The sequence below is a fragment of the Ambystoma mexicanum genome, chromosome 6p, assembly GCF_040938575.1.
Source record: "Ambystoma mexicanum isolate Mex_15411 chromosome 6p, UKY_AmexF1_1, whole genome shotgun sequence".
Taxonomy (NCBI): domain Eukaryota; kingdom Metazoa; phylum Chordata; class Amphibia; order Caudata; family Ambystomatidae; genus Ambystoma; species Ambystoma mexicanum.
This window is the reverse complement of record NC_090935.1, coordinates 385758853-385783690: the sequence shown is the minus strand read 5'-3', so window position 1 is coordinate 385783690 and position 24838 is coordinate 385758853. Positions and strand designations below refer to the sequence as shown.

General features: G+C 45.7%; 1 protein-coding gene across 3 annotated transcripts in view; it reads left to right on the top strand.

Moving 5' to 3' along the window:
* The window catches only part of FYB1 (FYN binding protein 1), an 838597-nt gene that overhangs the window by 734785 nt on the left and 78974 nt on the right, over positions 1 to 24838 (top strand). For all 3 annotated transcript variants that reach the window (XM_069627166.1, XM_069627167.1, XM_069627165.1), the window contains one exon: positions 10448 to 10517. In XM_069627166.1, coding sequence (XP_069483267.1) covers positions 10448 to 10517 — 70 coding nt within the window. The remainder of the gene's footprint in view (positions 1 to 10447; positions 10518 to 24838) is intronic.

The window sequence follows — 24838 nt, the reverse complement described above, 5'->3', positions numbered from 1 at the left end:
TTCCACAAAGGGTAACTTTTCATTCATCTGATTTAGGATGTCAGTATTGGCCCTTACTGTTCTTGATACCAGTTCTTGTTGTTCTTAAAGAGCTGTGAGTTCTTTGTGAATGTTAGAAGAAAATGTACCCCAGGTATGTGGATCTCTCAGTCAATAGGGTACACTGGGAGGTGATTTGTTCCAAAAATCACCCACCGTGGAGGATGACAAAGAGGACTTCGCGCCCAGGCTGTTGGTGGGCTTAGGGTCCATGGGCTGTGGCACAGTGGCATTCAGTTGGCCACTTTTACTGTTAGGCATTATCTGAAGCTCCAGCCGCTGGTCCAGATTAATATTCCTGCTAACCTCAAGGGCAGGAAGGGCAGACAGATCCAGTGACTTCCTGGGATCGGAGACGGCCACACCCTGTCCATCCCAAGTTACGGGGGCATTTTGAGACCACTCCTGAACCCCTACAGGTGGTTGGACCTTCGCCTGTGGCTTGCCTGCCATTTCTGTAACTTTTCAATCGCTCACATCGACCTGTGCATTTGAAGCCTTATTAACCAACAACTGATTACAGTCAGGGACTTCCTTAGAGATCCATCTGGATAGCAGTTCCATGTCTGTAAGCTAAACTTGTCCTCCCCCAGATTCCACGGGGGGGTAAATCCAGCTAAGTCCAGCAGGGAAGGCCCAGACAACCCCGGGTTAATTTTGCCTGACAGGACATTAGCACAGAGTATACTCTACATTTTTAGGAGTATTGTCAACATCACCATTAAACAAAAAAGAGAACGATTGATGGGAACCAAAAACAAATGCATTCCAGTTTAAGTTTGGCCTAAGGCAACATGGGGGGGGGCAGAATGTGGAAAAGACTGTAGCCCATCCTGAGAGCTCAGGGTCACCAATTGCCTTGTAGCATGAAAACGCACCCGTTTACTGGTAAAATAGTCAGGGGGTGGTGATGACCGGAACTTCGATGGGGCCAAATCGCCTTTACCATCCATCCGAGTCACATTCTCCTGCCCCAACGACCCCTCCCGTAACAGGATAGTGTCACTTTCCTGGGCTGAAGGGATGCCGTCTTTCTCACCCTCTGTGTTCCCTTCTGCGATGACTGTTACCTCCCTGCTCCCCCCTGCATCATACTCACGACCTGAAGTGGTCGCTGCTGTATTTGTTTGAGAGACTTGGCAGAAGCAGTTGGGGTGCAGGAGTTTTCCACCACTACACAGAGGTTATTACTGCCCCTGGCTTCAACATGCGCTGTGCCATGGGAAGTATCCCAGAAAGAATCTTGAGCATGCTGGTGGACTGGAAAAATAGCCCACTTTTAATTGATGTTAGGTAAAAAAGAAAGTCGGTGCCTACTGCACTAGCTTCATACGAGACGGTAGTCTCAAAGATCGGGGGCCTCCCGTCAACAAGCCTCTGGAAGGCGATGTGTGTGTTCCCTGATATCAAGCGTTAGGATCAAAGTTGAGAGTGACCAACTCAAAGGCTACCCTCCCGCAGTTGTTGTCCCTCTTTTTACAGTCTTTTTGCGCTCGATTTGCACAGTCAATCCAGCGGATAGCCTCCGGAACAGTCAAATTCGCAGTAACATTAGAGCACTCTGGTTCCCAGACACCCTGCTCACAGAGAATGAGGAGGATACTTTCACTTACACAATCTTCAATAGTCTACAGCCGCCCGGCTGTTCCGACTGAACTGACTGCACCAACTGTGTCTCTGCAGCCTCTCCGCGACTGCTCCACATGAAAGATAGTTTTTGAAGCCAGCACAGCCTCCACCAATAAACAGAGTAAGCAGACTGCCACTTCCACTACTCCTGCACTGACTGCCTCTCTGCAGCCTCTCCACGGCCGCTCTGCGGGAAAGAGAGTTTTTGAAGCCAGCATCACCTCCACCAATAACAGGGTAAGCAGACTGCCAATGCCACTACTCCTGAACTGACTGCATCTCTGCAGCCTCTCCACGGCCGCTCTGCGGGAAAGAGAGTTTTTGAAGCCAGCATCACCTCCACCAATAACAGGGTAAGCAGACTGCCAATGCCACTACTCCTGAACTGACTGCATCTCTGCGGCCTCTCCGTGGCCGCTCCGTGGGAAAGTGAGTTTTTGAAGTCAGCACTGCCTCCACCGATAAACAGGGTAGGCAAAATGCCACTGCGACTACTCCTGCACCAAATGCCTCTTTGCAGCCTCTCCGCGGCCGCTCTGCAGGTGAAAGATTATTTGAAGTCAGCACGCCTCCACCAATAAACAGGTTAAGCAGACTGTCACTGCCACTACTCCTGCACTGCCTCTCTGCAGCCCTTGACTACGCCCCTTTGCCCCGCCCCTCCTTTGAAGGAGGGGCGTGGCAAAGACTGTCACTTTTCTAATTTGCCAAAGTGTCCTCAAGCTTTCAGAAATTTAGGAAATAGGTGCTGGAGTGTGGGGAATGCGTTTTTTTAGAAAGGGAAAAATATGTAGTTGAGGTGAACGGCACCTAACAATAGACATATTTTAACTCCTGTTTTTTGACATGCAAAAACAGGGCGTTGCCTGGGGAATCCCCTCACAGTACCTGCCTTTCATTCCTTGAGGTTGCCAGGGCGGGGCAAAGACTGTCACTTTTCTAATTTGCCAAAGTGTCCTCAAGCTTTCAGCAATTTATGAACTAGGTGCTGGAGTGTGGGGAATGCTTTTTTTAGAAAGGGAAAACATGTGTAGTTGAGGTGAATGGCACCTAACAAGAGACATATTTTAACTACTGTTTTTTGCCATGCGAAAACAGGGCGGTGCCTGGGGAATCCCCTCACAGTCCCTGCCTTTCATTCCTTGAGGTTGCCAGGGCCGTTGTCAGGCCGTAAATCAGGCACATGCAAAAGCCAAGGCTTTCATGTTCCTGCCAGGGGCGGAGCCAGGGGAAGGATGGGTTGGCAGCTGCCCTCCCCCTTGTTCTCCTATGGTGCCCAGTGCACCCCCCAGCCTCCCGCTGGCTCCCTATTATCCGCCCCCTCTGGCACCAAAAGCTGCCTCCGCTATTGGTTCCTACACCACATTCTTTCTTTATTAGAATATGGTGCTTTTAAGGAAAGTGTTCCTCCTTCATGGAAGGACACTTTCCTATTTTTGCTTGCACCTCAGAATCAGGCCTCAAACCGTTTGGAAACATTAAAGACAACGGTCAGAGAGGCATTGCCAAATATGAGAGAAATCCATTGAACATGTTTTTATTACCTACAGAAAATAACGCTTGTCCACAAAAACACCAAACATCCACTGGCATAACGGGGGCCCTCCATCCCCCGCGTTGGGGGTGCTGGGAGTGCGCCTGTACATGTCCTGGAAGGGGGCCCCGAGAATAAGAAAAGAAAATCGAAAATTATTTAAAATATGTAATATTTTCTTTTTGAAGTCACTCTGCCCTCATAAAGAAATTATTTCTGTAACAGAAATAATTTCTTTATGAAGGCAGAGTGACTTCAACAATAAACTTTTTTTAAGTCGGAGGGCTGCCTCACCCCATGACATGGAAGGCTCCAGGCTGGAGGTTTCCATGGCATAGGGTGTGGAGAGCCCTATGACTTAAAAAAGAAATCGTTTCTTTTTGAAGTCACTCTGCCTTCATAAAGAAATTATTTCCATTATGGTTCGGTCCTTTAACGGAAATCCTTTCTTTATGAAGAAAGTGTGACTTCAAAAAGAAACCATTTCTTTTTGAAGTAATAGGGCTCCCCTCTACCCCATGACATGGTGGATGCAAGATCCTCTGAAGATGATGGGACAAGCTTTACTGGCTGCTCATTCCCTGGACCAATGGATTAAAGGTAATAAAATGTATTTTCTTTAAATATGTGTGCATGCATGTAAGTGTGTGTGTATACATGTATATAATGTAATGTGCATGTATGGTTGAGTACATGATGTATGGGTGGCTGCCTGGGTGTGCCTGTGTGAGTGTATGGTGAAAGGGTGTGCACTTAAATGTATAGGTGGCTGCCTATGTGAGTGTATGGTGAAAAGGTGCACACTTAATGTCTGGTTGGCTGGGGGTGCGTGTGTCTGTATGGTGAAAGGGTGCATACTTAAATGAATGGGTGGCTGCCTGGGTGTGTCTGTATGGTGAAAGGGTGCACACTTAAATGTATGGGTGTCTGTCTGTGTATGTGTGCCTGTATGGTGAAAGGTTGCACAATTAAATGCATTAGTTGCTGCCTGGGAGTGCCTGTATCGTTAAAGGGTGTGCACTAAAGTGTATGGGTGGCCTCCTTGGTGTACCTGTATGGTGAAAGGGTGCACACTTAAATGTATGGGTGACTGCCTGTGTGTGCCTGTATGGTGAAAGTGTGCACACTTAAATGTATGGGTGCCTGTCTGTGTGTGCCTGTGTGGTGAAAGGGTACACATTTAAATGTGAGGGTTGCTGCCTGGGAGTGCCTGTATGGTGAAAGGGTACACAGTAAAATGTATGGGTGGCTGCCTGGGTGTGCCTGTACGGTAAAGTGTGGACACTTAAATGTATAGGTGGTTGCCTGGGTGTGCCTGTATGGTGAAAGTGTGGAAACAAATGTATGGGTGTCTGTGTGTGTGTGTATGACTGTATGGTGAAAGGGTGCTCACTTAAATGTATGGGTGCCTGTCTGTGTGTGCCTATATGGTGAAAGGGTACACACTTACATGTATGGGTGGCTGTCTGGGTGTGCCTGTATGATGAACGAGTGCACACCTAAATGTATGGGTGGTTGCCTGGGTGTGTATGTGTAGTGAAAGGGTGCACACTTGAATGTATGGGTGGTTGCCTGGGTGTGTATGTGTGGTGAAAGGGTGCACACTTGAATGTATGGGTGGCTGCCTGGGTGTGCCTGTGTGGTTAAATTGTGGACAATTAAAGGTATGTGTGGCTGCCTGGGTGTGTCTGTATGGTGAAAGGGTACAAACTTAAATTCATGGGTGGCTAGGTGTGTGTGTGTGTGTGTGTGTGTTTGGTGAATGGTGTGTGTGCTCGTGTTCAGGGGTGTAACAAAACCTAAATTTGTGGGGGAGCAGGGCTAACCGTTCAAATGTTGGGAGTGACGCTAACTTCATGGGCGGTGGAGGAGGGGTGAATGTATTTATGTGGAAACATCTAACTTTTTACGCATTCTGAGACTATTCTAGTGCAGCTCCAATGTTACAAGCAGTTAACTCTCTCCTTTAAGTCTGAAAGCATCCACTTATGGACTGCTGTGAAAATGAGTGGTCTTCTGTCCGCTCTCTACCCTAATCATTCCACGGTATGCAAGTACTAAACCCAAATCACGATTTCAGTTGCCTAAAACATTTAATTAAGCATTTGAATGCAGTACATACCTTGTAATGCTTTACGTTAGGAATTTCTGGGCCTTTGTTAACAGCAAAACCCAGGCGCTGTTTAACCTCTGTGTCCTGTTCTGTCCGACAACGGCTCTGTAGGTCAGTCAATATAGCCCAAAATCTCAGGGGGGGGAGGCTGGAGCTCAGTCAGGTCAATGGTGTTGTGCCACTGCATATGTTTAATGCCTTGATTACTTATTGGTAATCTCCATTACTCCTAGCCCTATTCTTCCTCGTCCACTTTGCCTCATACACAAGTACTGGGATGAGGTAGAGGGACATGGAGATAATACCTGGCTTAGTAACCTGTATCATTTGTTACTCCTAGTCCCACTCTTCCTCATCCCAGTACGTACGTATGAGGCAAGGTGCTTCACGCGTAAGCACTGGGACAAGGAAGAGGGACGTGGAGGTAATTCTGGGCAGAGGAGCTAATTTTGGGGGTTAAGGCAGAGGGTGGGTGGGAGAGGGGTTGTGTGGGGGTTGGGGGAAATTGAGCGATAACTCAGGAGAGAGACATTTTGGTGCAGCAAGTCTAATCATTTCTTAGTTTGGCTTGACTTTTTTTAACTGGTCATTGCTGATAAAGCAGTCCTTCTAAGTGTAATTACCTGGCTAGACTTGCATTTCAGTGTGCCAGTCTTACTGTGGCATTGTATATTTTTCTGGGCATTTGTGATAAACTAACCATGATAAGTGTTAATGCTTCAACTGGTGTTTTGTTGCAACCAGTCTAGGTATGTCTAAATGTGGCCTGGCATGCTTTACTGTAATATGATATTACGTGTCTAGACTGATCTACTTTGCGCAGCCAGTTGGCCATGTTTTCATTGTGCATTGGCATTTTTAGTAGCAAAGCATTAATGTTCCAGTGCACTCGGTGACTTGCATGTATTGGATTTTTGGATTGGTGTTACCCTACAAAACAATTTCAAACACTCTGGCCTTTTTGTCAATTTCTCTCAGAAAGTGTGCTGTATAATGCATTACAACACATATTTATATCTTGCTCCTAGCGCAATGTGCGGTGCATCCCTGCAGCAGCACGTTTGTGTGTAATGCGCAAGCATGGTATTCTAGGCCGGGCTAGAGTGTGGCGCGACACTGCAAACACTGAGCTTTTTTAAATAGCTTTAAACAAGCCGAATGTTTAGGAACACAACTTGCCATGTTCCTGTGATCTCTTCTGGCATTTTGAGAGATAAAGATATGATATGATAAGGCATTTATAACGCACCTATACGCAGGTGTTTCAAGGCGCGAATTGGTTAAAAATGCTCTTGGGTGAGACTCTACATATTTATTTATTTTTATTTATTTGCATTTGTTAAGCGCGCTTGCAGCCATAAGGCATCGAGGTGCTGTTACAGAGGATACGCAAACTTAGGATTACAGACAAGTGCCAGGAGGGCTCTTAGTTACAGATTGGCAAGCATATTTGCAGTGGAAGATACAGGTTCAGGTTAAACAAAGAGTCTGGTTTTGATAGCCTTACGGAAGGCTAGGTGGGATTCAATGAGTCTTAGGTGAGGTGGCAGAGCGTTCCAGTGCGTGGCTCCAGGGTGGGGAAGCTGGAGCCACCAGCGCGCACTTTCCAAGTAGTAGGCATGACAATTGAGTTGGCATAAGGGGACCTGAGAGGTCTCATGGCCATGTGCCTAGTAATTCTGTTGGTCAGTTAAGGAGGGGCAAGTTCGTGAAGGCGTTTGTGTGTGAGAGCAAGAGTTTTAAAGACAATTCTCTCTTTGACAGGGAGCCAGTGTACTTGCCTTCTGATTTCCGAGATATGGTTTGTTCTTGAGGTGCCGGTGGCTGCCCTTAGCGCATTGTTCTGGGCTAGCTGCAATTTGGCCAGGTTTTTGCTGGATGTCCCCATGAGAAGGGCATTACAGTAGTCAAGTCTTGACCCGATAATTGACCTGGCAATCGTGAGGCAATTTTGACGGGCCAAGAAGGGCCTGGCTGCATTGAGGACTTTGGAGTAGTAGGCTGAGGATGTAGCGATAGCATTGACCTGTCTATCCATAGACAGGTCGGAGTCAAGGTAGACTCTGAGTGTCTTAACATGGTTCGAGACCTTGATTGGAATGTTATCAATGGTGAAGGAGGCGTACTGATCTCCAAGGTTACCCAGAGTGAAGGGTGACCCAATGAGGAGGAGTTCGGTCTTTTCGCTGTTGAGGCACAGCCAATTCTCCACCATCCAGGATTGGATGGTAGTGTAGATAGAGGTGAGGGTGTTGGAATCTGCTAGGTAGTCGCCCGTGAGTGGGATCAGTACCTGCGTATCGTCAGCATAGTTGGTATATGAAATACCAAGGGAATCCAGGATGCTAAACAGGGGCCTTGTAAAGAGGTTATAGAGTGTTGGGGTGATACAGGATCCCTGAGGGACACCGCAGGTGAGGAGGCTAGGGGAGGCAGCGGAAACTTCAGAAAAGACTTTCATGGCCCTTTCTTGGAGAAAGGAGGTGATCCACTGGCAGGCTTTTGGGGAGAAGTTGGCTTGGGTGGCTAGGTGGTGATACAGGGTGTTGTGGTCAACCAGATCAAACGTAGCGGATAGATCCAGGAGTAGTAGGAGGGCAGGTTTGCCTGCATCTCTGAGGTCATCCATTTGGTTCTTTAGATCTAGGAGGGCCGCTTCAGTGCCATGTCGGGGGCGGAACCCAGATTGTCGCAGGCCGAGGAGACGGTTGCCCTCTAAGAACTTTGGACCTGCAGGTAGGCTGCTTTGTCCAACATTTTGAGCAGGAATGGTACAGTTGTGATGGGCCTGTAATTCCCCGGGACGGTTGGGTCGAGTGAGGGTTTCTTGAGGAGTGGGTGTACCCACGCTTCCTTAAGTCCTGATGGGACATGGCCCGATTGGAAGGAGGAGTTGATAAAGGCTGTAAGGAAGGGGGCGAGGGTATGTGCGGAGTCTTTGATGAGGCTGGCTGGGCAGGCATTGCCTTTACAATTGGAGGGTTTGATAGAGTTGAGCAGGGTGATGACCTCTTGCTCAGTGATGTCTTTGAATTCGAACATCAGGGATGACGTGGTCTTGATGGGTGGCTTGGTGTGGATGTTCGCTATAATATGGGAGAGGGCTTTTTGGTGGCCACAAATTTTTGTTTGGAGGGTGTTGAGCTTCTCTAGCATGGCAAATTGAATGCTGTTGCACCACTTGTCATCTTTGATAACTGAGGCGGGGGGGGGCAGATGATTTTTCAAGTTCCCTAAAGATTGTGAATAGTTCCTTAGATCCTGACTTGGCGTCAGAGATCTGGGCGTTGAAGGAGGCAGCTTTTGCCAGTGTGATGTTAGTCTTGTAGGATTTGGAAATGGCTTTGAACTTCTGTTTAGTGGCTTCAGAGGGGTTTGCTTTCCAGGAGGATAGTGCAATCCTTTTTTGTGCACGTTGGTCAAGGAGTTCTTTAGAGAACCATGAGTTAGCATGTTTGGCTTTCTTAGCTTTTGTGAGAGTCAGGGGAGCAATGGCGTCCACGGCTGATGTGATGACATCCTTGAAGGTGTCAGCCAAGGTGTCAGGGTTATTAGAGGAGGGGGCCTGAAGGGCTGGGTTAAGGAGGTCAGGTGCTAGGTTCTCGACTGTGAGAAGGCGTGAGCTCCTGGCGTAGGTAGCGAGGCATGGTGGTGGCGGAGAGAGAGCCATTTTTTTGGTTCCGAGGTTGAATTGGATGTAGTGATGGTCAGACCAGGGGATAGGGCTATTGGCCGTGATGAGAAGGGAGCAGTTATGATAACATAGGTTATTGTTGCACTGAGGAGTTTGAGGGTCAGTGCTGCACACAAGACATTTTTGTTTAAAACACAAAAACGGGAATTCTAAATATGTTGGTGCCTGCCTGCTCTTTTGTAAAGATAAAAGTAAAAAATATTGAAAGGTCTTTCTAAGACAGCCCTGTGCAGGGCTGTAATCCTTGGGAAGTCTATTTTCTTCGCAGGAGCGATATAGACATCAGATTGCAGATTTCACATGTATCATGTATGTTACTGGTATAGTGGTTGGGCTTTACAGCGGTGTTGGCCTGTCTGGAGAGTTGTGGGCCAGTGCCTTAGTGCATAGCGGGAAGGGTGTAAGCCTGGAATATGTCCTATATATGGTGTATACTGAGGGACTGATTCTCACCTCGGGCTAAAAGCTTCAAGTCTCAGGATGAAAGCAGTGTGTAAAGCCGACATTCTCCCCTCCAGTTTTGAGCACCACCATTCTGGCGGGGGGGGGGCGACTGGTGGGGAGATGATATCCTTTCGATCTGTAAAATATTCTAAAATCCCTCATTGTGGAGGCAGCACGTGCAGCAGTATCATTGCACACATTTCTTAAAAAACAGACACTTCCAATTTACGAAAGTGGCCTTAAGCGTTCAGTAAATTAGAAAAGTGATGTTGCATGTCTAAATTAACAGGGGTAAATGTGTGCAGTAGAGGTTAGTGGCATGTCTTAGCTGCCGTAGTTGACCTCCTGTTTTTTGACATGCAAAAGCAGGCTTCTGCCAGGAGAATCCACTCAGAGTCCCTGTCTTGCCTTCCTGATGGTTACCAGGGTTGTTTTCAGGCCGCAAATCGGCCACATGCAAAAGCAAGGCTTTCATGTCCCTGCTCTGCATCCTTTCCTAGTCAGAATATGGTGTTTTTGGTCTGCTTGGAACAACACATTTATATTTTTACACTGACCCTTGAATCGGGTCCTTGTTGTGTGTGAGGTTCGAAGGCACTTGGTGCTGCACTCTCCTATATCTCTGCCAATTCTGACTTCCCTTTGGAGTAATAATATCATGTATTCACTTCACCTAAAACCCATTTAGCCCAGTCCTTTTTCTTTCCTTTGAATTGTCTCCCAGTACAGAACGTGTGATGTCATAAAAAATACCTAAAGGTACCTTAAAAAGTACCCTCCCCCTTTCCCTCATTCTGTCATGTTATTATTATTATCACCAAACATATCCTTCCGTGTTGAATTGTGATAGCTCCCCTAAATTAAGCAAATATGTGATAAAAATGTAAAGATGATAACAACGCTTCCGCTAGCAGAGCCGTAGGTTTGCACGTGTGTCGCAACATGGCCGCCATCTTCCCATGAAACTTCTTAATTCAACCTCTTGTGTTTTCAGATTCCGGTGAAGGTGAGGTGTACGATGATGTGGAGTCACATGATTTCCCTCCTACACCCAAAGAACTGAGGTAAACAAAAGTAACGGCTGCACCTCGCAACGGTTCTACATAATTGAATGCCATCAAAGCCCAGCATTAACTTGTAAAGTGATGTTTAATTGAACGAGTGAATGCAGACCATGTGTGGTGCAGCGCCACAATACGAATCGCCCCACAAGGTATACAAAGCTTTGCTTCTAGACAGACAGTTGTAGTCTAGCTGTTTATGACAGGTACTACCTGCCTGTAGCCCCACATCTGCACACTGTCTCATGCGGGACAATGGGGGTCATTATGACCTTGGAGGTAACCATGCCGCAATTTGCGACATGGATACCCCCTTACCAGGTACCGGGTCCTGGTTCCTTAAATGTGGAATTACCCGGCCATTCCAACCTTGGAGGACCCGGCAATTCCTCATTCAAAGAATCGGACTGGTACATCCCCATTCCCATTCGAGCCCCCATAGGGCTCAATGGGAATGGAGAGGGAGCTAACAACTGGCCCGTTAACCCCTTACTGCCTCACTCGGAATGACCCCCAATGTGTGGAAAAGCATAGCCCTCCTCACATGGGTGCTTGCAGGCTGCTGTGCCTACAGTTACACGGTGACAATGTCAATGCCAGGTCATATCACGCCTTGGGGGTGTCAAGTTTTCTGAAGGCCCAGAATGTGCAGCACTGCATATACATGGAGTTCCACAGTTATGGGACCACTCCTCCGAGGCGGCCTGTGTCCCATAGAGGAAGAGGTGATGAACGCCACTCCTGCTTCCTGTTTCTGGAACTGCAAATTCAGATGAGGTGTCTACACACAAAAAACATGTGTGGCGGCAAGAGGTTGGGGGTTATCTGATTCACAATTACCCTCCAAACAAATACCATGTAGTACATACAAGGAGGTCTTGGGAGCCACATGGTGGGCCATGAGGCACATATGGGTGCAATGTGAAGTTGCTTGGGCAGCTATGGGGGTAATGGTGAAATCCTGGGCCAGGGACGTCAATTGGGGTCGCCATAGGTCGCAAGAGCAACCTCTGCGGTTTCCCCAGCGACCTCTGGCCTGGAGCTTGCATTTTTTTATAAATAGTTTGCTACAAACTATTTTTTTTTTTAAATGAGCATGTTACTGATGCCACCGATCCCAGGCCTGGCCAGAGGAAGCAGAGAGCCGGGAGGCGGGCCCGGGCCAGATTTAGTTGCTAAGCAACATTAGCTCGAGTAGTAGAACTGAAGGCACCGGGGCGGCGCGCCAGTGCCTTCAGGTCTATTACTCGAGCTATGATTGCTTAGCAACCAAACCTCGTCCGGGCCCGAGGCAGGGAAGCAGAGCAGATTGTCTCCCCATCAGGATCAGGTGTGCGCTGGCATCACAGGGTCCGGTTCTTCACTGCCTTAATTGCAAGTGAATGGGGCGGAGATAACAGCGAGGGGAAAGGCACACACTGAACAGCAGGTGGCCAGAGCTTGACATGGCTGGACCCCCACACGACTGCTGGCCTCAAGGGGAATTAGGTGCACTCTGCCCGCGTGAGACAGGTTTCCCTAAAAAGGAGCGCTTCACGGACTCGGAGCTGAGCAGGCAGTGAACGGACTCAAGGACTGAGGGGAGAATATTAAAGAAGAGTTTGGCCATTTCTTCTGCCACGCTCCAAGGTGTCAGCGCGAGAGAACCCTGCATTAAGCTCCATGTATTTATTTAACTATATATTTTGAGGGGATTATACCCAGAATATACTAGGAGTATGTTTGCTTGAGGGTCGCCCTCAAGTGAGAACAACTGCAGCCCTCGGAGCGGTATCTGGTGCGCCTAGAAGCTTCGTACACTTCAGGAGGCACCTTTCTCCTTTGGCTACTCTGGACTTTTGGGAACCCCCCACTATCCCAGGATGCCTCCCGGCCCATTCTCACATGCCCTGTGGATTTGGGTCTGCTGTCTGCTGGTGGGGACCTGTGCAGCCAACTACCTGCAGCCCAATCACCTGTATACCGGCGGAGTAGCGCAGCACCCCAGAACCACGTGCAGACCACCCAGGGTATGTCCCAGGTGCAGAATGGACACCGGGATGCCAGTCGCCACAGGTAAAACCCGACTGGGTTGTATAGAGCGCTCCGTGCTATGGGCTAGGCTTCACCGAGCGAGCGCAGCGCTAAATTATCGAAGAACTGCGTTTAGAGTGCTTGGAGATTGGGAAAGGGCCACGAGGCATGGTGGCACCTATGTGCGCGCATGAATGATCAGCGCTGCACGCCCATAGAGACTTCAGTGAGTTTTTAGTCTAGAGGAAAGTTGTGAAATGGATTGACTTCTAAGCACGTTCAAGCTGAGAAAGGAATACAAATGCGCACCTAGCGGTCAGTACATGGCCCAGTAGAGCGACATACATCAAACTCAAAGACACACCAGGGAACGTGAGTTCTAGAGCAAATGATTATAAATTGAATGACATCTAGTGCTCTACAGGATGAGAAAGGGAGCAGTGCAAGGCGAGAGAGACAGACTCATCTGATTGCCCCTGCTGAAAACATAAAGAAAAGTGCAGTGCTGCTGTTGTTATTTTGTGCATTGGCTTCCACTCTTGCCCTGTGGCCCTGGACGTCTGCTTGCATTCACAGTGATTTGGTAATATGGGCCAATATGCACTGATATTAACGATACATATGGTGATCCATTCTTGTATGATATGTACATCCATATACAGGGTTATCGTGACCATATTGTTCATAGTGTACTTACAAACAATGCTATGTGATGCCACTTCCTGAGATGTCATGCAGGGGCATGGTCAAATGAACACTTCCTGTGGTGTCACACGGGGTGTGGTCAAATGTCATCACTTCCTGTGATGTCACTCTTGGGGGTGTGACCTTGTGAGGTCACTTCTTCTACCCCTGGCATTTTGGTGAAATAACGTCCCTGTCCTGGGCACAATGTCAGTGCCATTCCCAATCAGGCGGACGTGTGAGATGCATGGGCAGTTCTGCGGCATGGGATGTGGAATGTGGTAAATTGAGGGAAATGTGAGGGTTGTCTGAGGGTTGTAGGGCCAATAAGAGAACAATGTGAAGTAGCATGGCAGTCCTGGGGCCAATGGAATGTGTCATGGGGCCACTGAACAAATCAGCGGGAAATATGAAGTGGTATGGCAGTTCTGGGGACAGTGCGATGATGTATGGGGTAATTGTGGGGCATTGTAAGTGGCATGGGGTGATTAAGAGCACATGTGTTGTGGCATTGGCCAGTTATAGGGCAATGCAGATGTCAGCTTGGCAATGGGCTTAACTGTGACAACACTAGCATGGCATTGTTAAGCCTATCTGTAAATGATGATAGATTTAAAAATACCATGCCAACGTTCCAAGAAAAAAACACATTATCCTGCTGGGAGGATAATGTGATTCACTGCAGCAACACTGGCATAGCTTTATTGAAATCGACTTCACATTTTTATGTGGAAAACGTCGTTGTCAGCATGATAATGTGTTCTATGTAACAAGTTGAAAACTGCGATGCATGGCACTATTTAACAAGGCATGAAAATAATATGTGATTAACTGAAGTAGTTTGAAATTCGCTTGGCAATATGAAATCTGCAATGGTGATTTTTAAGCTGACTGACTGGCATAATGAACTGAAATATGGCATATTCAATCACCTGGCATGTGCTTGTGGCAAACTGGCTGCAAACTCTGCACTTTATGTTCTGTCAGTTCTGTTAGCATACCAATAACTAGTAGAGGAACCAGGAATTGTGTTAAATCATGAATCTTCTGTTATAATATGTGGAATTGTGTGAGTTCTACTGGTATATAATTTAAGATTGCCATTTTTTCCAACCTGGCATGAAGCATGAGCATTACATTTGGTGCACAATTTTCTTATTGGTGAATACATTGTTTGCTGCAGCGTAATGCTTGTGTGTACTTTTGGTGACCGGGCATCGGCTCTTTGAATGATTCATTTACTGTCGAATTCATCATTTCAACCTATTTTATTCAAATCCTTTGGACATGGTCACTTGCGCTAATTTGGGGGAAAAACCTATGGCTGCCATTTTAAAAATGCACCAAGCACCACTGATTACAGGGTGTGATGTTTGTATATGTGCGCTGATCTCCTGCACTTGACTTCCTCGGGCCTCATGTTTATTACCACCAAACAAATTAATAAATTAGTAAACCTTGTGTTTGTACGCTGACCCTTACTGGGTAACTCATTCTTCTTTCCGTCAAGAATTTCCTGCTACTTAAAATTCATGTGCAGCAACTAACCACGGAGTAAAGCACCCGAGTGTGTGGATTGTGTTGTGGCTGTGTTGCATTTAAAGTTTTAATATTGTATCTTTCTACGTGCGTGAAGATCTAATATGTATGCATTCTAAACAATTGTAACATTAAAAAGTAATAGATCCCATCCATAATTGACTCCACTCGATACATATGCATTTGCAACATTGCACAAGTTCACTGCCTTCCCCCCATAATCAATATGGTGTGCGCAACATGAATCCCTCGAAATAATGGAGATCTTCCGTGACACCCAGACATTCCCCCCCTTTACTTAATACTATAACTAACAAATCATAGTCATCTTCTTGGGAAACATCCCTAAAACCATCTCTCACCCTGGTCTACAATATGGGCATACTCCTCCACTGAATCAACCCAACTCGTCCCCCCACCATTTCCACAATCTACCCACTGCTCCACACAAGCATGCCAATTTGGTGGAGGAAATAAAACAGCTTCAGTTTCAGTACCCGTATGGGATGAACTAGTGGTGGCCCTAGCCCTTGACATCATGGCAGCAACTGTTGGTACCTGGCCAGAGCAACAACATAGGATTATTTAGCAGGAACAAAAAAGAATAAGTAAAAAGACAAAAATAATCATCAGAATCGTCACACCAAGGCTCAACCAGGTAGGTACCATTATAATAAAGAATCAATCCATGAGTCGTTGATGATTTCAGCCTAATTCTCCATGATCACTTTCAGTTTATGCACAGCAGCAATAGTTCTGACGAGTGTGTCGGTTTCTGTGTCATTGGGAGGCACACATTTGCAGCAGACACTGCCAATTTTCTGGAATACTCCACCCTCTATTGCTGTCAAGAGGTCAAGTATGTACCAGTTTCGCAAAGTTATGAGCCTCATTCTTCCTTAATGCCACTAAACCCTGACTCTGAAATGTTTATGAAGAGCAAGAGTTCATACCTGGTCGCATGGAGCCATTTGGCATTTTCCACTGCTTGGATCCCAGGTGCCATGAGGACGATATCGATCAGGAATGTCTGCTAAGACCTGTGATTATGCTCGCTGAGAGGTAGTTGGACACTTTCCTTTGTTGTAATTGTCTGGGATTTTCACCATCAAACATAGTCTTCAATTTGTCTATGTACAGTGGTGAAGGGGGCGCAATGGGCACAGGGAATGAAGGGGGCACAGATGTAATTTCGGGCATTGGATGGGCCAAAATCAGGGGCTCTTCAGGGATCACATGGACGGGTACATGAAGGGTAGAGAGTCTGCACACACAATCTGCAATGCATAGGGGGTTACTGCAGTTCCCATTTGTGCCAATCCCCTTAAAGCATAGAGAAAATGTGTCTGTATCTTAACAGGTTTTTCTGGCTCTTTGAGCCACATCAGATACTGCAAATGATTTCTCCATACTGTCCCACACTCTTTGTTTATTTGTGCCACTCCTTCTTCTGGGAATCCCCTCATTCCTCCAGCACTGCAACTGTTTATCCCTTGCTCCCATCGATTTATAGAAAAAATAGCTCCTTCCAAGATCAATTGAACTGTTTGAGTACACCTAATATTTTTGTGTTCTGCACGCTCGGGCATTGAACAAATATTGTCACTCACTATGATTGATGCTGTAATTGACTGCCCTTTAAACTGCCCTTTAACATTGCACAGGGCTAAGTGCACTAGACATAGGAATGCCAGGAGCATTGGGGAATGAGAGAGCAGATATAACAATATCATACGGATCTGTCTCTCCCCACCTTCCTCGCTATACCATATGTTGTCAGATACGAAACTATGTGCATTAATTATGGGATTTAACTTATTATCATTATCGAAACAATTTATTATCAAAATCCCTTCTTCCTCTTAACATTTTCTCCTCAGGCGTCATAAGATTAGACAATTTTGAGTTGTCTCCATTCATACTGTTTGTCATCTTCAGGCATGATGACCCAAGGACCAAAACAAAAACACAAAAACATTAATTGTTGCACAATTTACAATCTTAAACATTCCTTTTCTTATCAAAAAATGATTTAAACTCCAGATCTCCATTCACACCCAACTTTGTAGTTCTGGAAAGGAAAGAAAAAAGACCTGGAGAGGACAGAGTGTGACAAGCATTGTGAATGGGACAGTGTTACCAATAATATCACACACTAGGAACTCTGGGGAGTCAGGAACGTGGGCCCACCTTACCTCCTGCATCCCACCTCTCAGGTAAGATCTGCTCTAGCAATGCCCTGTTGGCCACTACCATAGGAGTGAGAGCACACACCCAGTATGTACATCTATTGTTATACAGGGATGAGGGCACACCATCAATTTAGTCTGTGCTGTCTCACAGGGATTGTGACACATTTTGGAGTTTTCATCTCTCCTGTCTTGCAGGGGTGGGCACAAAGCCTTCATTTTTTACGTGTCTCCTGTCTTGCAGGGTTGGGGCCCCACACTCAATATTTAATCTCTTCTGTCTTGCAGCAGTGGGGGCACCCATTCAATTTGTATAACTCTCCTGTGTCAAAGGGGTGAGGGCTGAGACTCAATGTTAACATCTCTCTTGTTGAACAGGAGTGGAGGCACATATTTCATTTTTACATCTATCTCTCTTGTCAAGCAGCGGTAAGGGTAGACACTCAACGTTTATGTCTCTCCTGTCCTGAAGGAGTAAGGGACACATACTCAGTTTTAGTGTCTCTTCCGTCTCACAGGGGTGGGGGCACAGCCTGAATTTTTAAATCTCTCCCGTGCCAGCATTGGGAGCACACACTCAATTTGCACGTCTCTATGGGGTGGCGGCACAGCCTGAATTTTTACATCTCTCCTGTCTCGCAGGTGTGGGAGCACTGCCTATATTTGTATGTCATTCTCATGAGACATGCGTCAAAATAGAGAGGAGTTGCCTGAGTACTTTAACATGGTGGGACTAATTGCAAGACGTCATTACCAAATCTCAGCAAGGCATATATCACTGTTACCACAGGGTAGACTGTCAATCATCCTGAATTATTAGCGTTTTTATTAGGAAATATAACTGTCCCTAATAACAGGCTCTCTTCTCAGAGAAAGCGAATGGTGCATCACCTTTCAAAAACAGGATAGAGAGAATACACTCTCAGAGAGTGTCACATGATTCTAATCGTATCCAAAAGAATTCCATCCTGAATCCTGTAGTAGGACACCTGCTTTCCAAATGGCTACCCTGAACGGGATGTTTATTCTTCAACACCCAAAGCATTATACAAAACAAAATTAAACAGGTTGACCTGTCATTTTTTTGTGTATTTAGTTTTTGGGTTGTAGACATTTATTTTCAAATGTTTTTGTTAGCGTATTTGTAAGTGAGGGGGAAAGGAAAATAAAACAACATAAATACCCCCTCCAAAAACAAAACATAGTTTAATTACAAAGTTCCTCTCTACCGCACCTTCAGAGAAAAAGCCTCTCCATTTTTAAATGTGTTCAGGTGGTGCTTCTAAAAAGGATGCTATACTCTGGACATTACCTCCTCATGCACCAAATTCTCCCTAGCTAAAGACGTGCCCACACACTGGGCACAACATGCCGATCTGCCAGGCAATGTTATCTGTAGCACAGCCCTCCAGGGCATTGAACCTGTCTCCCACGTTCCCTGGAATAACACCTGGAATGAACCTGTCCCTTTTGTTGTCAGGTAACAACCCCTCACTGCATGAACAGGACTTCCTCACTGCCTCCCTGCACAGCATGTACTTTTGGAGGAACCCCTCTGCTTTCCTTGAACCCTCACTGGGCTTCATGCCTCCTCCTGGCCCCTGCAGTACTGGTTCACCTCATAACCCCTGTGGAACTGGCTCTCCTCCTCCTGAACCCTGCAGCACTGCTCTCCTCCTGACCCCTGCAATACGGCTACGCCATGGGCAAAGGTTCCTCCCCCCCTCTGTGTCAGGGTCACAATCATTCCCACCATCACCCCAATGAGCATTGTCATCACCACCCATCCCACCAAAAACGTTTGCAGCAGCATCATCTGCTGGAGGGGGCTGATGGTTATTGTGCCTCATCCCAAGAATTCTCATAAACTATGACTCCCCCTCTTCTGATTTCAAGTAGCAGGATAAGAGGTCCACATCCATTGTATCCAAAGCGCTTTACTCCTCCTGAACAGACAGCATAGCATCAGATTCCTCCCCTTGCCTCCCTGCCATTTTTCCCAACAAAAAGATTCTCCTAAACCAAATAAAAATAAAAACTTTCTCTGTAAGAAAAGAAAATAATTAAGGTTTCTAAATAAATAACTAAAATATCTAAAGTTTCCCTAACATAAAACTGGCTTTCCAATTAACTGGCTTCAAAAGGCAGAAATAAAGAAAGGACTGTCCAACTTAGTAGCAATGTTTTCAAATTCAAATCACAACACGAAGAAAAATGATCCCCTTACAAACAAAAGAAGTGGCTTTCAAAATAAATTATCTTAGTGCCTGTCTCCCAAAGTAAGAAAACGAAAAGAAAAAGTTTTCAAATCACAAATAACTCCCATATTCCCCAAAGAAATAAGAAATCCTGCCTAACCTCCAATCTGTGGTGTGGAGCCTCCATTGCCTTCCAGCATCGTAACAAACCCAACAAAGGAAAAAGGAAGTTGCTGGTTCTTTATATAGACTCCTGAATGCATTTCTGCATACAAACTCACCCAAATCCACGCTAAAATATCAAAATCTGAATTCACTATGAGAATGTGGACCAAATTCTTGCATGATGCCCGATTACATGTACCCAACCCCATCCAAACTCACGAGAGAAATTCGGATGTCTGAATTCTTCAGTGGGCTCCTGCAGATTCACCTGAATTTGGTGACTGAGCCCATAGGGATATGCAAAGGGGATGTGGAGGGTTAGGGAGATCATGCTGATGCTTCAAGAATGGTGAAACCATGAATGCACTTGAACCTAAGCGGTATCAGTGGCCTGAATCTCAAGGGTGGTGAGTCCATGACAGCACGTAAATGGTGCAGATGTCCTGAACTCTGAAGTGTGCATAAACCTTGGAAGCATTTCATACAAAAAGGTGGTGATGATCTGAATGGGAAGGGTGGTGGACCCTGAGAACACATGAGATTGAAAGGTGCTGATGTCCTGTGCCTGAAGGATGAAGAGCACCTGAAACTGAGAGGTACAGATATCCTGAACTTGATAGATGGTGAAACCCTGAAAGCATGTGAACCTCAGAGGTGCAGATACGCTGAACCTGAAGGATGGTGAAACCATGAGAACACTTGAGGTGCAAAGATGTGGATGGCCTGAACTTGGAGGATGGTTTGTTTGTTTGTTTGTTTATCTATTTATATAGCGCACCGCACCCTGAGGTATCTGGGCGCATTATGCAAAGCTTCACAAGTTATGAATACATACAGGAATAAATGGCACTACAATAACAATGAAATTAACAGTAGCATAAAATGTAGAACCATATGCTTACATAATGACCTACATAATGACCATGAGACATAGAAACATATATGTACATAAAATAAATACAATACGTGGCAATGGGACTGGAGTGGCAACAGGAGAGGGGAGCTGAAGGAAGACAAGCGAGTTACATATCATTCTGGACTAACCATTGTTTAGTCTTTTCTCTGAAGCTTTGGATAGGAAGGGAATTCCAGAGTCGGGCGGCCTGCACAGGTAAGCTGTTACCGCCTGCCTTCTTGAGGTTAAATCTGGGAACTATGATACACTGGGAGTTGGCCATCCTTGTGGGCCGTGATGACGTTTTTCTGATGATTTATTCTTTTAGGTACTGCAGTGCAGCATTGTTAAGGCATCTATGTGTAATAGAGACAATTTTGGAGTGAAGCCTGTCTTTAATGGAAAGCCAATTGTATTTCCTTCTAGCCTCAGAGATGTGTTCTTTCCTTGGGATTTAGTGCTGTTCTAAGAGCGGTATTTTGTAATGTTTGGAGTTTAATTTTGATGTATTTGCTTGCGCCTGCATAGAGGGTGTTGCAATAGTCAAGTGATCAATGCTCTCGCTAGTATGATGCAACGTTAGATAGGTATGGTTTGCAAGCGTGAATCAGCTTGCAGGTGTACGCTGTTGCAGAGGCAGTCGCATTGACTTGTTTGTGCATCTTAAGTGTGGAGTCCAAATAGAATCCTAGTGTTTTGGTTTCCTTGGCAACCTTAATGACAATACCATCTATGTTAAATGTAGAATATTTCTCATCAAGCTTGCTGAGGTTGGTCTGAGCTCCTATGATAAGGATTTCTGTTTTTTCGTCATTCAGTCAGAGGCTATGGGCTGCCATCCATGCCTGAATGATTGAGTACATTTTGTTGACTAGGGCAAGGTCGGTGTCATCGTTACCGGAGATGGGTATGAGTATCTGAGTGTCATCTGAATAGTTGGTGTAGATGACACCCAGATGATCTAAGTCGTCAAACAGTGGCTTGGTAAATATGTTGTATATGTTGACGCATGAGCCTTGCGGAACTCCACATGTGATAGGGGTCGGGTCAGCCGTCACCGATGGAGAGAAGACTCTTATTGACCTGTTGCTGAGGAAGGATTGGATCCAATTTGAGGCTTCTAGGGAGAAGTTAGCCGCAGATGACAGGTGTTTGCAGAGGATTTTGTGGTCCACCAAGTCAAAAACTGCTGACAAGTCTAGAAGTAGAAGTAGGGTGCATTGCCCGTTATCTTTAATTTGGTCAAATTTCTGTTGCAAATCTATCAAGGCTGTTTCTGTAACATGAAGTGGTCTGAAACCTGATTGTCTTAAGCCTCGAAGGTTATTTGTCTCCAGGTATTGCAGCATTTGGCTATATGCCGCTTTAACTAGTATTTTAAGCAAGAATGGGACCGTGGTGATAGGCCTATAGTTAGTTGGGATGGATGGGTCCAATATTGATTTTTTAAGCAATGGCAGAACCAATGCAACTTTTAGGGATGTGGGTACCATGCCAGTGCGGAAAGAGGCATTTATCAGTTTAGTGATGAAAGGGGACAGGTCTCTTGCAGCTTCCTTAATTATTTGAGTGGGGCATGTATCACCTTAGCATTTTGATGGTTTAAGGGATAATATGATCTTTTCGACCTCTAGAGTGGTGACTTGGGCACATTTGAATTCCTGGGGTAGGTTAGGTGAGAGCTTTAGAGGTCTCTGGTGAGTTTCGGCTTTGGAGAGGTTGAGCCTTTTTTCTGCTATTTTGTTTTGGAGCGTGACAATTTTGTTAGATGAAGCGTTTTGGATGTTAGTACACCATGCTTTGTCTTTGGGGCAGGAGTCATCAGGGGGGAAGGGTGATTGCAATTCCCTCAAGATCACGATAAGTTCCTTTGTGCTGGAACTAGCTTTTTGAATCCTCTAATTATAAGTTTTGCATTTAGTTCAGTGGATTTCCACTTTATATTTAGAGGATATTTCATTTACTTTATCTTCGTTTTCTTTCGTTGAAAGTTTTTTCCAAGTGGTTTCCACTTTTCCTTTTTCTGTCCTCAGAGCTTTTTAATTGGAGGGTAAGCCATGTATTCATGTGAGCTTTCGGTTTACTTTTCTGAAGTTTAAGTGGTGCAATAGAATATAATGCTTGTGTAATGCTGGAGTTGTAAAGGTCTACTAGTTCCGTTGGGTCTAGATGTTAGGGAGAATTCTCAGAAATGTGCTAATTCCCTCCACCTTAGAGACCCCCAGCAAACTTAGCTGGATTTTGAGGACTTGTTTTTTTCCCTGGAGAGAGTGTGAGCCTTTTTTCCCACTCACTCATGTATTTTGATGTGTTTTACTCTTATGTTCTTCGGTTATGGAGTTTTATATAACTCCATAGGCATCATCTTTTTATTGTTGTGTCACACAGCACCTTTAGTGCAGTGGCACAAGGGAGTCCTTTGGACTTCCCAAGGTTTAAATACCTTCTCTGGGATGAACTACTGTTCCCCAGAGAATGTAAAGTTATATTGACTTTACTAGTCTTTTTAAATTCATAGACCCAGCACACACTATCTTCCTATAGAGTGCTGGAGGGGTTTCTTAGCCATCTATTTCAATATGTCGCCCAAGACCCCACTGTAAAAACAGACTCTGGTCATCTTTTTTCGCCATTACTTTGTGCATTGGTCCTTCTGGTGTTTAACTCTGCATGCCAAACCTGGTTTGGTCCCTTTGTACGTGAGCCTTTGGCGGGCTTCAGGACTGAAGTCCGGCCATGGCGTCTGAGTGTCTGGGGTGGGCAGGAAGTGAGGGAGATGCCCTAAACTCCATGTGCTTGGGCTCCTAGGCGACCCAAATGCACTCTGGCATGATGGCTGGCTGACTGTCCGGCAAGGAAAGCCACCCTGCTGGGTGAGTGACAGCTAGGCTGGAATGAATGGGAGAAAACTGTTTAAAAGGTGAGACTCCAGGACTGGAAAGCAGAGTCGACCACTGGAATGAAAGAACCGAAGATGAGCTGGAAGAGGACAGCTGCTGCAAACTCTGGACCGTTGGTTTGCCCGATGAAGCCCTGCTGCAACTCCATTCGACAGAGAAGCTCCTTCAAGGATGGCTTCTTCCTTTGAGTTGGTGGGACCAATCATCTCAGAAGACACCTGGATACCATTCTCAATGCTGGTTAAGATTTAGCCAGGGAGAGGGAAACCAGTTTGTGTCTTGAAGCAACGGCTACTGAACCAAAGTGACTCCATTTTGTTTGCTGCAACGACGATCGCGTGCAGTGCAGGAGTCCCCTGAAGTCCTCCCTCTTGTCCCCATAACTGAAGCTCAGGAACAGAGAGATCTGCAGGAACTGCCAGGAACCAACATCTTCAGCTACAGCTTTTTGCTTCACTTTAAGGTACTGTGCCATCCGTTTGAGAGATCCTAACTCTCGCGGTGAAAGTTTGTGAAACTTTCCCAACTTGCAGGCCTAATCAGCTTGTGACCCAGCATATTATTCGCTTTCATCTAAACTACTTCTAAATAAGTTTAACAAAGACTTCTCCATCTGTACCAGAACTGTGCTGTCCTATCCAAGAACACTAGACTATTGACTTTGGCCTGGCCTATTGAAATGAACTGACCATCCTGGTACATTGAACCTTTGCATTATCTGAAAGAAGTGTTTTCTATCCCCTTGTACGCACCTCTGCCTTTTTATTCCTATTTAAAAGTATTGAAGTGCCATTAGGCTCCTTTTTCAGGGGAGCTCAAAGTGTCCCTACAACTTAGAATTGTGTGCTTTAGTATATTGGTGTTTAATATTGAGTTGACTTCTACTTGTGAATGTTTTCCAAATGACTGTGTAAATAAATGTTACGAAGAAACCTTGAGTGTAAGTGTCTATTTGAACCACTGTGCTTGTGATACTTTTGTGTAACTTCTTCTACTGCTCACATTCCCTCTTGAGATAAGTCTGGCTGCTCAGCCCACTACCAAAAGTGTGTGGTACAGACTTATACCAAAGGTTGGTTTTTGTTTACATCTGTAGTCCTAATTAGTCCTAATTGTGTGTGGTGTTCCCAGAGGGTACTGCCTGCAATTCTGCCTAACACTAGAGACTTGGACAAAGCATTCAGGGTAGGGAGCACGAGGGGCAGGAGCATGTCCATAGTAATGTTCCATTTATTCCTGGTTAGGTTTATTGACTCTCTTGGCCATGATTGTGCAGGATACGAGCGAGAGGTCGGTCCAGGTCTGTGGTTCAATAGATCTGATTGAAGTCTCACAGTTAATGTCAGCAACCCAGTCTAGTATTCTGCCTTTCTCATGGGTGGGTTGATTGACTCTTTGTGAGAGACCGAATTCAGTTAATGAATCAGCCAGTTTTTTGGCGGGTTGGTCATTAGGGTCTTGGAAACCCAGGTTTAAATCCCCTAGCAGTAATATTTGAGAGGTAGGTTTAGTATTGGTTGATAGTAGAGTCATAACCTCTTCTTCAAAGGAACTAATAGGGCCAGGTGGTCTGTATATTAGATGAATGGTCAATGTGCAAGACTTAAAAGTATCATGTTTGACTGTAAGTAGCTCACAAGACTTAGCAGTTGGGTATGTGACTACTCTGAGTGCTAGGTTTGATTTAGCGATAAAGGCAATGCCTCCTCCTTTAGCGTTGGCTCTGTCAGCTCAGTATAAG